Source organism: Plecotus auritus, assembly GCF_963455305.1.
Source record: "Plecotus auritus genome assembly, chromosome: 3".
Taxonomy (NCBI): domain Eukaryota; kingdom Metazoa; phylum Chordata; class Mammalia; order Chiroptera; family Vespertilionidae; genus Plecotus; species Plecotus auritus.
In genome coordinates, this window is record NC_137772.1 from 195,154,731 (window position 1) to 195,169,975 (window position 15,245).

The 15,245-nt window shown below is 36.2% G+C and overlaps 1 protein-coding gene across 17 annotated transcripts in view; it reads left to right on the forward strand.

Annotated features, from left to right (window-relative positions):
- Positions 1 to 15,245, forward strand: part of C2CD5 (C2 calcium dependent domain containing 5) — a 101,436-nt gene that overhangs the window by 50,478 nt on the left and 35,713 nt on the right. For all 17 annotated transcript variants that reach the window (XM_080661264.1, XM_080661269.1, XM_080661267.1 and 14 more), the window contains 3 exons: positions 4,540 to 4,654; positions 7,779 to 7,874; positions 9,700 to 9,891. In XM_080661264.1, coding sequence (XP_080517390.1) covers positions 4,540 to 4,654; positions 7,779 to 7,874; positions 9,700 to 9,891 — 403 coding nt within the window. The remainder of the gene's footprint in view (positions 1 to 4,539; positions 4,655 to 7,778; positions 7,875 to 9,699; positions 9,892 to 15,245) is intronic.

The following is a 15,245-nucleotide window of genomic DNA, read 5'->3' on the forward strand; positions in this document are numbered from 1 at the left end:
GTTCAAAATTAGGGAGAAGTTTACATATAACTTTTTTTTTCACAAATAGTAAAGAACTCCAGTTTGCTCTAATATGGATTATATCTCAGCTACCTCCTAACATCCAAATTACTGCATCATGATGTTTGTTTGAATTTGTACATTATTCCCTGTATAATAAGACTCTTCCTGGTCTGGTTCTGAATCCCCACCCAATTTGGGGTTTTATATTCACTTGAACCTAAACTTTCTACTTTCTATTTCATTAGGGAAAAGATATCTTCTTCAAAGTTTTAGGTTAGAATAATTCTTTCAGGTATTTGAGAATATAGCTTTTTATGCTCCCAATAACAAGATAGAATATAATTGTATTATAAACTTTTGATTCTACCTAACAGTTTATCTCCTCTTGTTCATTTAAAAAGTTGGTTGAATGATATTTTATTTATTCTTTCAATTAGATGAAAAGATTCTTAAGGACAGAGTTTTTCTATTCCAGAGTTATGTAAAAATAGAGCTAAGTTTAACATTTCAAATAGTCAGTGATTCTTAATTGCAAGTGTATGATTGCCTAAAAACTCAAAGGGATTGAGTTTTACAGAGGCATGTTGTATTGAGTTGTTTACTTTTTTTCCTTTCTGAGATGTAAACTATTACTGTTATTTTAGGAACCTTTACCAGTTTCACCTGCATTTCAGAAACAAGATAGAATGCTAAAAAGATGGCAAGATATCAAGCTATGGCTATGCTCTAGAAAATAACAGCCGCAAAATGAATTCATTATGATATCAACCCAAGTGTGCAGACATTACTTTTAAAAAAGGAATCAGTGAGGTACTATTCTAGAGCTCAGTTCATGCCTACAATGAAAAGAATATATTAAAAATATGAAAAGAGTGATATTACCTATGAAATTTTGACTCATAGAAGAAAAACATAAAATAGTATGAAACATAATTTGTACAATAAATATATGTTATTACCTCCTAAAATGTTATCTTTATAATTATAAATAAATCTACATAGATTATTGGGTGGCGCATGGTATTTCAAGTGAAGGTATGTTTTTCCTAACATCTTTGAAATGTTATCAATTGTGACCTTCACATCTCAGCTGTATATCCTCCAAGTGACTAAATTGTATTCAGTTTTATGTATGGCATGTATGGTTGCCATAATTTTTATTGATTTTTTTTTGCATGTGCCCTGACCGGGCATTGAACTGTGACCTCCTGGTTTATGGATCGACAGTCAACCACTGAACCACACCATCCAGGCACCATATTTTTAAGCCAGATTCTTTGTTTTGCTATTTATATAAGTATGGTAGATCCTCTAATTTTTGACTTATGTAGGATAAATAAAACAATTTAAATTCACTAGTGTGTTTCCTATAAGAATGTTAGTTAGCAGTTTTTAAGCATTTAAGATTCCATTGTAGCAGTTAAAAACTATGATATTGCTGAATTTGCAGTTGTATTAAGTTAAACTGGATTATAATTAATACTTCAAGATTCTCTGGCTTATCCGGCATAAGTATGATATAGGTATTGAAGATAAATTTAATTTATCTTTAATATTAAATAAATTGATTAACCTTCATATTAAACCTCTAAATTTAATAGCCAAAAAATTCATCCTTTGGCTTTCTGCTTACAGTTGTAGATAGTTATTGTTAATCCAATTACTAGTTTGTGATGAAGTGCTCCCTACTTACTGTATGCTTGCCTTGCTTTCACCTAGAATCTAGGGCCATTACTTTCTGTAACCATTTCAGTGAGCTGCCATAGTTTTCGGTCTGTACTGTCACCTGATCCAAGCATGCGCCCAAAATATCCACTGTTTCTGGCTCCTGTCTGCTGAATCTGCTTTGCAAAATCTTTCGTTCTTTGAGCTTTTGCTTTAGCCAAAAACCAAATTTAAGACATTCTTTGGAGTGTGGACATATGCCATTTGCTTCCTTAGCTCCCATGTTATGTATAACTTGTTAGCTTTTATTAAACTTGTAAATAATTACAACAGTGGCATCCTCATGTGCAACTGCGTGGCTCGTGTGTCAAAATAAAGGCTGCTTGTGAACTTGTCAGAAGAATATGAATGCTCCACTTGTGCTGCATTCAGCTTTTTATTTTTAATTTTTTTTTAATCAGCCACCTATTCTTTCATAGTGTTTGGTTTAATTATCTGATTATTTTATGTGTTATACCAAGGTAAGTTTGATGTAATAAACTTTGTATTCTATGTGATTACATGTATCTCATAGTAATTATTATTACATACTTTTCCATTTAGACATGCTAGTCATTTCTAAATATATCTTGAACATAAACTAAGTGGCTCCCTCCATCTTTCATTAATTTGAAAAACAGTGTTATGTATTACTTCTTGTAAAATCCATTCTTAAACTAGAAAAGCTACCATGTATTACTTGTGACAAAAATGTAGGCACACCTAATGTGAGAAGATATATTTTTATAAAACCATAGTATATAATTATTTGTCTTAGCAAAAAATAGTTTAAACTTGCAGAAAGATGTAAGAAGTAAATAGCAGGCCCTACTAGTGCATTTAGGAAAAGTTAGACTTTTTATTTTACACAGTTTTTTACAAAAATAATTATTTTCTAAACAAATATTTCTATTATTATTTATGGTATCTATTTTCAAAGAATAAATAATTGGATAGATTAAGTAACTATGTTCTAAAAATTCCCTGTTAGGAAAGGATGATATTAAATAGATGTCTTTTATACATGTCTTAAAAGAAAGAGTATGGATTTGAAAGTGTATTTGTGCTGTTAATGTCTGCATTTCAGTTAAACTATGAAGAAATTCTTTAGCGTAATAATGTATGTGCAGAATAGGACCACCTAATTCTCTCACACATGTCTTAATTCATAATATTAATTGCTGTCACCGTATTGTAGTCTTTTCTATTCTCTTCCTTTATTTTTCTCCTACTTTGACATTTTTCTTAGTTTCCGGGAGTCTGCATTTTTTTCTTTTCTTCTGAAAGAAAGTTTTAGGGTAGCTCTCTCTTGGATCCAAAGCTTTAATTCAAGAAGTGGCTGGCATCATTTGTAGTTCTGGCCTTTATCTCCTCATTTCTCCCTTTTGCTGATCTTCCTCCCGTGGAGGAAACAAAATTACATCATAGGAATGTGAGTCATAGTAAGCCTTTTAACTTTCTTTACTTTGCTGTCTTCAATATTTCACTAGTGAGTATAATTCTACTTATTTTTCTTATTTTGCAAAACGTATTTTGAAAATGGATATATACTGAAATTCAAAAATGGAGTTTGGAGATTGTTTAATTTGCGGTTTTAATAGTGCCTTATATGCGGAAAATTTACAATAAGAGCTTAACATACTATTTAGAGTTGGTTAAGTTTTTTTCTATCTCAACAATTTGCCACAAAAAGAAATAAATTAGGATGTGCTGATTATAGACCATTTCTGTTTTTAACATCTTTGTACATAAAAAGCTACTATAATTTGCAGCTGCTGTTCACCAGTAGTTTGCAGCTATATGCAAGTGATTAGGAAGTATGTATGACAGATGCTCCATTTATAATGCTCCATTACAAAGCAATATTGGAGTTCTCTATGGTAATGAAATCTAATTCTGGGATTCTAAGGCATTTACTTAATTACAGAGCCATATGTGGAATTACAGTGTTCTATCTGAAATTTGTCCCTATATACAATGACCAAATTATTTGTATTAATCTTTTAAATGTATTTGTTTTCTTTATTTTGAATTGGCTAGTCCCTTTATATTTTGTCATTTTGCCTTAGGACCCACATCTTTTTAGAAGGATAGCTACATATGGCTTTCTCTCTTTTTAAAAAATATATTTTTTATTGATTTTAGAAAGGAAGGGAGAGGGAAAGAGAGAGAAACATCAGTGATGAGAGAGAATCATTGATCGGCTGCCTCCTGCATGCCTGCTACTGGGTGGTCGAGCCCACAACCCAGGCATGTGCCCTTGATCGGAATCGAACCCTGGACTCTTCAGTCTGTAGGCTGACACTCTATCCACCAGCCAGGGCTTTCTCTTTTTTTTTTTTAACATCGTTAAATCTTTACCTTGGAAAGAACTCAGAATATAGTGGGCTATAAAAGATAGGTACCAGGAAATGAAATCTGAATCTAAATTAAATTTATAGATATGATTCATAGTGAGTTCTCTCAGTGAGGTGAGATATAAGGTACCGTCTCAATTTAAGATTATAATCTGGAAAGTCTGGGTCTACATTTTAAGTTGTATCTAATTAAATACATCTCTATAGATGTCCTTTAAAGTAATAAAGCAAATAGAACTAGGTGTTGTTTTTTTTTTCCAGCAATCAGGTTTAAAATGTTATACTTTTTGAGAAGTAGCATTACATTAAAATGTTAAGCTTTTGAGAAGTAGTATTTTAAAGATGTGACGTTATAAAATCTGTTACAGAACAGTACTTTTTTTTTGCCTTCCAGAGTATGTTTATTTTAAACATTTCTTGTTCATATAGCCAATGTACTATTGTGTAGTAAACTGATTTAAAATTTATTTTTCAGATGAACCAGAAACTCGAGATGCATGGTGGGCAGAAATCAGACAAGAAATAAAGTCACATGCTAAAGCATTAGGCTGTCATGCTGTAGTGGGCTACAGTGAATCGACTAGCATCTGGTAAATGATAATACAACATGCTTTTCTAGATGTTGTAACTTACAGATTGTCCTCTGAAAGGAGAAAAGCTTTATGCAAATATAGAGAGAAGAACAGCAGGTGATCCAGGCCCATGGCCTTTAGAGTACCTCAGACTGAGGTTTATGTGCCATTTTTGCCCCTGAGTTGCTGTGAAATTTTGAGAAAGTTACTCTACTCCTCTGAGCCTCAGTGTACACATTGAATGAGAATATAATAGTGGCACATAGCAAATATTAACTCTAGGCTGATTTTATTCCAGGTTGTGACTCCATTAACTTCTTCCTCTGGGATCTTTGGAATCCTTGATCTATGTAAATAAACTGCCTGTGTCTTTAATGCTCATCTGTAAACTCTACCTTCTTTTACTGTTACTTGACTTTCTCCTACTAACCAAATCGTCATTTCTAACTCCGCCAAGCATTGAAGGGACTTCCATTCTGTTAGTTCTCAAAACCTTTTTTTCTGTTTTTCATTTGAACAACCTCTTCTCCTTTAAAGTCCATGCCGTTCCACAGTTCAGACTTTTCTCCCTCCCTCCGAAACAATCTTCTGTCTATCTTAATTTCTTCTCTGCCATCTCCTCCAGTTAGAGTAATTATCTCACTGCTATCACCCTAGCATTGTATTTCTCATTCTTAAGTCCTCTATCTCCACTTGACTTTCAACCATACTTTGGACCTCATTTTCACTCAAAACTGTTGCCTCTTAAAAATGTGAAACTCTTAAGATTTCATTCCTGGATCATAGTAATTCTCCATCCACACCATTTGCTCATGCACACCTGGTTTGTTTGGGCCTTTATCTTAACCAAGAGTTTTTCTAGTTCCTTACTCAGCTTCTAACTTATTTCTGCAATCCTTGTGCCCTACTATTATTTCCTTCAAAAGTTTATAATAGACTAGAGGCCCGTTGCACGATATTTGTGCAAGAATAGGCCTTCCTTCCCCAGGCTTCACTCACAGCCACCCAGGAGCCGGCAAGTCCCCGCTCCCGGCTCACCCAGAGCTGGCAAGTCCCTGCTCCCTGGCTGCCCGGAAGCCGGCAAGTCCCTGCTCCCAGCTCACCCGGAGCCGGCAAGTCCCCGCTCCCTGGCCGCCCGGAGCCGGCAAGTCCCCGCTCCCTGGCCTCCCAGAGCCCGCAAGTCCCTGCTTCCGGCCGCCCAGCAGCTGGCAAGTCCCAGCTCCCGGGCCGCCCGGGATCCGGCAAGTCCCTGTTCCCTGGCTGCCCGGGAGCCGGCACCTCCTTGCTCCCAGCTGCCCAGAGCTGGCAAGTCCTCGCTTCTGTCTCAAGCACCACTACAGTAGCTCCCTCCGCCATCCCCTTCCCCTCATAGCAGGCTTCACTCCACTCCTTGCCTGCATATGCAAATTAACCATCTTTGTTGGGTTAATTTGCATACTCACTCGGATTGGCTGTGGGCGTAGTGGAGTGATGGTTAATTTGCATGTTTCTCTTTTATTAGGTAAGATATCATCTAGAAACTAACCTTCTGCTATCTTATTTTCCATCTTCTGTTCTTAGATAATTCTTACTGGAATTATTACATGGATAATTCTCTTGCATTTGTGGTGATCATTACTAGAGAAGAAGGATTAGACTGTAGTAAATGTGGATATTACAGAGCCATGCCTATTGCATCTTTATCTTTGCAGTCCATGTATTATCTTCTTGAACTGTTCTATTCCAATTGTAGTTCTACTTTTGTTAAACTACTAACTCTATTATGCTTATCCTGCTGTATTCCCCAATATATAGTCTTGCTTCATTCACAGATTTAGGAGCACACACTTTCAAGTCCTAGGGATATGGTTTTAAAAAACATAGTTCTTGTTATCAGATTCACATTATACTGGAGAATTATGATGAATAGACATTTTATGATAGAGATATCCCAGGATGGTTTGGGATCCCAGAGGGTTGGAGGTTAAGGGTAGGATTGGAAGAAAGTGTTAATGTAGTAACTGAAGCTTGAATGGAATCTTGGAGGATGAGTATGAATTACATAAATGAAGTGAAGAGGCATAAGGAGAGTGTTAAAAGCTAAAAACATAACACTGGAGAAGTTTTAGATTCAATGAGGCTGGAAATAGGTCACAAATGCAAGGTCTACAGACATGAGTCCAATTAACTTACTTAGAAGTTTGAATTCATCTGACACAAACTCCTTTTTTTCTCTAGACCTCAAAAAGTCTTTGTATTGAATCTCATCTTTACCAATGTGTTCTGTTCTAACCCATCCAACTTACTATTACTGGATTAAACTCCTTGAAGTACACCCGCTCTTATAGCTCCTTGATTCAGTGTCTTCTAGTGACTCTGTGTTATTCCTTCTGACATTCTCAGTATCCACTTGAACATTTTAAGCCTGGTCTCTCTCTAATCAAGTAATCATTTCTTTCTTGTCCTCTTAGGCTTCCCATCCATTTACACTTTGTTTCCAGCCCCTCGTCCCTAGGCTGCTACTTTTCTGATTTGCTTTGTGATCTCTTTCAATAATTGTGTTGTCTAGTTTTTTTTGGCTTTCAAATTGGGTAATATATAGTAAAGACTTTCGAAGAATTCTTTTGAGTATAAATTTTTCATATATACATAAAACGATGTAGTTTAAGCTCCACTTAGTATATTTTGGATATTACTTGTTTCAGATACTTTTTATTATTAAGTTTATATTAAGCTTTAGTGATATAGATATATATGTAGTTTGCTTTTAGAATAATTTAAATACATTTTAATGTGCACTTAGAAGATTGTAATATATTTTAATGAGTTTATTGCCTGATTCAACAATATAGTTACTACTTTTATTTTGAAATATTTCTATCTTACTCAGCTTTACCATATTTTAAAGGAATTTATTGTCATTAATATTATACTTTATCTTTTACAATTTTTAATAAAGAATTCTTGCCCTCCATTTTAATAACATTACATTTCTTCTATTTTCTCTCCTAGGTTTAGGAGGTAATCCTGTGATATTATTAATATTTAGTAGAGTCTAACCTGAATGTAAATTGTCACCCTTGTAATCACTCTGATATTTAACGTTTTCCAAACTTAGATTACCTGAAAATGTTAACTTGTTTTATTTTTTTTTCTTTTATAGTGAAGAGGTCTGTATTTTATCTGCATCTGGCACAGCAGCTGTACTGAACCCTAGATTTCTGCAGGATGGCACCGTGGAGAGCTGTTTGGAACAGAGGTTGTCATGGCAGCCTGGCTTGTTTTCCATAAGGGCAGAGAAGGGAGAGGTTGATTTCTTTTGTCAGAGCTGGGATAAGTCTTCTCTGTGAGGGTGGGTTGCAGTGTACAGTGTAGGAATCAGGACCAGGCACTTTACTGATTTTTACCTAATGCACAGAAACAGATCAGTATTGAGATCTGCACTATATGACACACATAATTTCTAGTATCTTGATAAGTGACTTGTATGACTACCAGTTACAGAATTTGAAGGAGACATTTTTTTGTTTGTTACATTATAGAAATAATTTCTTTGATTTGATTTTTTCTTTCTTTTATCTTACCTCTAAAACGGAAAAAGACCATGAAACAATTTTCATAAAGAGAATTCTTCATTTATCAAACCATCAATACACTATATTATACCAAAATTATATATTAAGCTTCATGGAAAGTGAAGTATAACTTTAATATATATAAGAGTGAAAGTGAGCCCAGCTGGTGTGGATCAGTGGTTGAGAGTCGATCCATGAACCAAGAGGTGACTAGTTCAGTTCCCAGTCAGGGTACATGCCCAGGTTGCGGGCTCAATCCCCAGTAGGGAGTGTGCAGGAGGCAGGTGATTGATGATATTTCTCTCTCATTCATGTTTCTATTTCTCTATCCTTCTCCCTTCCTCTCTCTCTATAAAATAAATAAATATTTTTAAAAAAGCAAGTGAAAGATTAGGTAAAATGAGATTACTTTCTGGTTTATTTGATTATCAGTCCTTTTAATCTGTTAGCGTCCATAAATGTAAAAAATGCTTTCTATAAACAGATGAAATTATCAAATATGTATGCAAGAAAAATGTTAGTATGGTATCAGAGTCTACTTGGATAATAAAAATTTTAATTAGCCCTTACCAAACAGTATGCATTATTTGCTTTTCAAAAATTTTTTTTCAGTATTAATATACAGGGTAGGGCAAAAGTAAGTTTACATTTATTCTTGTATTATTTATTAATTACTGTATTTTCCACTAACAACTTTATACCTACTTTTGCCCCAGGGGGTGCTTTAGATTAATGAGAACCCACATGTTTCCAGAGCCCTAGAAGATAGGGCTAGGTGAAAGTCTGGGGTTCTCTATGGGGCTTTCTCTGTTTCCATTTCCATGATCCTGATTTCCTCAGACTTAATGAGTTACAAAATACTTAATCATTCTAAAATGAAATCATAAACAGCATATGTAACAAACATTTTACAATGAATGGGAAGGTTGTGGGTTATTCGTTTGTGGTTTATGTATGATATGTATGTTGTTTATGAAACCGGTATTTTGGTTCTCAAGTGTAAAAACAGTCACTGGAAATTATAAATTTTGAAATATTTTTGGCTTACTTTTTTTTTCTTCTTAAATAAATTTGTTTTTAACCCTAATTTTTTTCTATTGTTAGGTTTTCTGGTTAAAAAAATGTTTTTATTAGAAATTCTTAAATTACATTTGCATTATATCTGTCATACAATAAGAAAATATCACCTTCTTTGTCTAACCGTTTGTTTTTATGTTGTATCCCAAAGAAAAAATTTTGAATTAATAGTGTATGTTGTCAGGTGGTAAGTCATCACACATACGAATTGATAAAAAATGATTTTCTATTTGTATAAGCCTTTTCTCTCACATGGTTCTCATTTCATGGTCATTTGTAATTCTTACCAGTCATAGTGGTACTCTCTGTGGTAGAAATTGTGGTGTAGTTTGTACACAAGTACTATGTATGTAATATGTTGTTGTTGTTTTTTTTAAAGAAGCACAGAATTTTCAAGCATGCCTTATTTTTCTTCTTAATGTATTCATATAGGCTAGAAGAAAATTTGCCTGCAGGCTGTGGATTTTGCCATATACCATATGATGAACTGAACATGCCATTTCCAGCTCATCTCACATATTGCTATAACTGCAGGAAACAAAAAGTTCCTGATGTTCTCTTTACAACTATAGACCTCCCAACAGATGCAACAGTAATTGGAAAAGGTTGTCTCATTCAAGCAAGGTATGTTTGTGAAATCAGTGTTTGGAGTCCCTGAAAGAGTATGGGGTATGAAGCCAAATAGACCTATTTTCAAATATCTGCTGTTTCCTACCTGGGATCCTGGACAGGCTGGGAAGTGTCTGAACCTTGTATATTATCATAGGGAAAATTGGGAGGAAAAATACCCTCATTATAAAACTTAAGTAAGTTTATATTAGTTTTAAACATTTAAATTCTGTATATATTTTTATTATTATCATAATTATTAATTAACCTGTTAAAGGACTGGGATGTGATTCAGTATGCTTTAATGACATTAAGTATATAATACATTTTGGAAACTGACATTTTTCTTTTAAAGAACAGTGCTGTTTAGTATTTCTTTTATTACTTCACTTAGCTGGTAAGAGTTCCTTTTAAACTGACAAGAGTAGGAAATGCTAAATTGGGGTAGGCATATGGGAAACAGCTCTGATTGTCCAGGTCACTACCAGCTGCTGGGTTACCAAGTCCAGTAAGCATTTCTGTTCTCATTTTCCTTGACATTTCAGCATAGTCATACAGTTGATCGTTTTCTCTTTTTTGAAACTTCTTTGACTTCACAGCTTCACATCTTCTGCTTTTTCCTACCTTTTTTTAAAAATTTAATAAATTTTTATTGTTCAGATTATTACAATTGTTCCTCTTTTTTACCCCATAGCTTCCCTCTACCCAGTTCCCAACCCACCCTCTGCCTTACCGCCCCTCCACTGTCCTCATCCATAGGTGTACGATTTTTGTCCAGTCTCTTCCCGCACCCCCCACACCCCTTTCCCCCTGAGAATTGTCAGTCCACTCCCTTTCTATGCCCCTGATTCTATTATATTCACGTTTATTCTGTTCATCAATTTTTTTTAATCACTTGATTTTTAGATTCACTTGTTGATAGATATGTATTTGTTGTTCATAAATTTTTGTCTTTACCTTTTTCTTCTTCTTCCTCTTCTTAAAGAATACCTTTCAGCATTTCATATAATACTGGTTTGGTGGTGATGAACTCCTTTAGCTTTTTCTTATCTGTGAAGCTCTTTATCTGACCTTCAATTCTGAATGATAGCTTTGCTGGGTAGAGTAATCTTGGTTGTAGGTTCTTGCTATTCATCACTTTGAATATTTCTTGCCACTCCCTTCTGGCCTGCATAGTTTCTGTTGAGAAATCAGCTGACAATCGTATGGGTGCTCCCTTGTAGGCAAGTAACTGTTTTTCTCTTGCTGCTTTTAATATTCTCTCTTTGTCTTTTGCTCTTGACATTTTAATTATGATGTGCCTTGATGTGGTCCTCTTTGGATTCCTTTTGTTTGGGGTTCTGTGCACTTCCTGGACTTGTAAGTCTATTTCTTTCACCAGGTGGGAGATGTTTTCAGTCATTATTTCTTCAAATAGGTTTTCAGTATCTTGCTCTCTCTCTTCTTCTGGCACCCCCATAATTCGGATGTTGGTATGCTTGAAGTTGTCCCAGAGGCTCCTTACACTATCTTCATATTTTTGGATTCTTTTTTCTTTTTGTTTTTCCAGTTGAGTGTTTTTTGCTTCTTTGTATTTCAAATCTTTGACTTGATTCTTGTGATCCTCTAGTCTGCTGTTAGATCTCTGTATAATATTTTTTATTTCAGTCAGCGTATGCTTAATTTCTAGTTGGTCCTTTTTCATATCCTTGAGGGTCTCACTAAATTTATCGGCCTTTTTTAGAAAATTCTTGAAAAACCTTATAACCGTGGTTTTGAACTCTATATCCAGTCGTTTGCTTTCCTCCATTTCTTTCATTTGTGATCTGTTTCTTTGTCTCCGCATTTTGTTTGCTTCCCTGAGTTGATAGAGTGGCATTGTGTGCTAGGTGTCCTATAGGGCCCAGTGGCTCAGCCTCCCCAGTTACCTGAGGTGGACACTCTTGGTGCACCCCTTTGTGGGCTGTGTGCACAGTCTTGTTGTAATTAAGCCTTGATTGTTGTTGGTATCACTGGGAGGAATTGACCTCCAGGGCACTTGGCTGTGAGGATCAGCTGTGTCTACGCTGGGAGAACTTCTGTGCTGGAGACACCTTTATGAGACAAGACTTGCAAAAGCCTCTGTGCTCAGCTTGGATGGGGCGGAGTCTCAGGGCGGAGCAGACAGCATTGGTTTCCTGTTAGGCCTGCCCTAATAGGCCCCTGTGTCTCAGTTCCCGTGGTAATCACTGCAAGCACCTCTGAGAGAAAGCCTCCCTCGAATTCTGCCCGCTTCCAGACAGTCCCGTTTCTCCCCAAATGAGTCTGGGTCCCCAGAGTCTCGCCTGGAACTGGAGTTCAGTGCAGTTGGGAGCTTTTGTCTCCTTCCCGCTTGAGAAAGCCAGCTGCGTACTCAAGTTGCCCGCCCTCTCTGTGTGCGCGCCTCGGTACCTCCATCTTCCGCAGCTCCTCTGAGTCTCAGCGTGCTTTTCTCTTTCCTGCCAGTCCAGTTTCACCCCGTATGAGTCTGGGTCCCCAGAGTCTCACCCGGAACTGGAGTTCAGCGCAGTCGGGAGCTTTTGTCACCCTCCTGCTTGAGAAAGCCAGCTGCGCACTCAGTTGCCAGTCCTCTCTGCGCGTGGGTCTCAGTACCTCTGCCTTCTGCACCTCCTCTGAGTCTCAGTGTGCTTTTCTCTTTCCTTCTAGTTGTAGAATTTCCACTCAGCCAGCCTTCCTGTGGTTCTGGATGATGTCCATTTTGTCTTTTAGTTGTAGTTTTGAAATAGTTGTGCAAGGCAGTAGTTTAGGTGTTCACCTATGCCGCCATCTTGGTTTGTCTCCTGCTTTTTCCTACCTTTATGAATGGTGTCTAGTCTCCTTGTTGATTCCTCTTCATTTCTTGATCCTTGAGAGCCATGGGTCTGGATCCTCTTTTCAAAACTCTCTCCATAGTTGAACCCATGTTATCTGTGTCTGTGTCTCCCAAATTTATTACTTCAGTCCAGAACTTTCTTCTGAGCTTCAGACCCATATACTAACCTGTTACTTCACATCCCATTTAAAAAATTATTTTTTAAAAATTTATCTTTATTGTTGAAAGTATTACAGATGTCCCCCTTTTTACCCATTGACCTCCTCCGATGTCTCATACTTGTTGCAAATAAAACTGCTGATTTTCTCTACTTCTTTTATATTAGCCTTCTCTACTTTAATAAATTATGCCTTGCTCTATCCAGTTCTTCATGATGAATATGGTATTTTTTGACATTTTCCTTTTCCTAATTTCCCCACTTGTTAATACAAAATCATGTTGCGTTTTCTTCTAAATATATTTTTAATCTACTTACTTTTCTTTTATTCCCTCCTGCATTTTAGGCCTTTCATTTTGGGTTGTTTTACTTTAGCATGAGGTATATACTTTAGTATTTCTTTGGGTGGGTCTACTGGTGGTGAACTTCCTATTTTTGCTTATCTGGATGTGTTTATCTTTAAAGGATATTTTGGGGTGGCAATTACTTTATTTCAGCACACTGAAGGTACTCTTCCACTGCCTCTTCGCTTTTATTGCTACTTTTGAAAAATAATCTGTTAGACTCTTTCTTTGGAGGTATCATTGATTTTTCCTCAGGCTGTGTGTAAGCTATTTGTCTTTGGTTTTCTGCAGTTTCCCTACGAAGTGTTAGGTTGGAGTTATCTTTATCTTAATTATTATATATTGGGCTTCTTGAATCTGTAGAATAATGTCTTTCATGTGTTTTAGAAAATTTTTACACTTTAATTCTTCTGTGATTCCATCTCTTCGCTTCCTCCTCCTCCTTCTTCTCCTCCTCCTCCTCACCTGAGGATATTTTCCCATTGATTTTTAGAGAGAGGGAAAGACAGAGAGAAATATCGATGTGAGAGAAACACATTGATTGGTTGCTTCCTGCATGAGCCCCGACCAAGGCCCGGACTGGGGAGGAGCCTGCAACCAAGGTATGTGCCCTTGACAAGGATTGAACCCGGACCCAGACCCTTTGGTCCACAGGCCAATGTTCTATCCATTGAGCCAAACCGGCTAGGGCTCTTCTCTCTTCTTGATACTCCAGTTAAAATATGTTAGACTTTCCACTGCCTCCTCTATGTCTTTTACTGTCTCTTCTGTATTTTCTATCTTTTTGTTTCTCTTTGCTATATTTTAGATACTTTCTTATCTGTATTGCAATTATTTTTCTCTTTGGCTGTCTCTAATATGCTAAGAAACCTAATAATTTGAGTTTAAATTTTTGGTAATTTATTTTTTACTTATAGAAGTCTTATTTCACTCTTTTGCAAATCTAATATCACATGTTATAGTCTGATTCTGTTATTAATAATTTTAATATCTGAAATATTTTTGTTTTCTGTTGTTTCTGCTGGTTATTGTTCATAGTGTTTTGTTTCCTTTGACTGTGATAGGCACATAGGAAGTTACAAAATGGTACAAGGAGTTTCATCACTTTTCCTCATTGGTGACATCTTATACAGCTGTCATAGAGTATCAGTGAGGAAACTGACATTGGTATAATTCTGTTAACTCTACTGCATACCTTATTCAGTTTTTACAACCATCACCACAATCAAGACACAGAATTGTTCCAGGGCAAAAAAGAAATTTTTTGTGCTACCTCCTTATGTTTATGCCCCACATTGCACCTTACCTTGGTCCTGTGATGTTTTTCAGAAGATTTAAAAATATATATGTATATATCTTAACCATTTTTTTTGTTTGTTTTAGGTAGAAGGGGTTGGTATCTGTCAACAGTTCTGAGTGTGTTCCCAGACTAAGAAATGGCATTACCATCCTAGGGGTACTTAACAGAAATGCAAATTCTCAGGTCTCACCCCAGATTTATTGAATCTAAAACTCTGGTGATGGGGCCCACTGATTATTTCTTAACTAGTTCTCCAGGTGGGTCTGATGTAACTAAAGTTTGAGAACTACTAGGATAAATAGCCTGGCTTCCAGTTTGGGGGATGGTAGCCTTTTGTCTACCATCCCTACATCAATTCTGTCATCTTTGCTTCATTCTCTGTGTAGCAATATAAATGATATTCTAAAATATAAATTGGCTCATGTTACTACTCAAAACCTATTTGGGGTTTCCCATTGCTGGCAGAATAAAATCAAACTTCTTCCCATGAGCCATAAGTCCCTAATATGATCATGCCCCTGCTTACCTGTACACTTCTAAGTACTACTGTCACCCTTGCTCACTTCACTGTAGCTACAGCAGTCACCTTTTGTGTTGGTTCTTCTAATATGCTAGCTAGCTCTGTTCTATGATTGTCTTTCTCCTGTTCTCCCAGTTCCATAATGTCTCTTAAGATCTCAACTCAGGTGTCATCTCTCCTGTGAGGACTCTCTAGTTATTCCCACTATTTTTAACTGG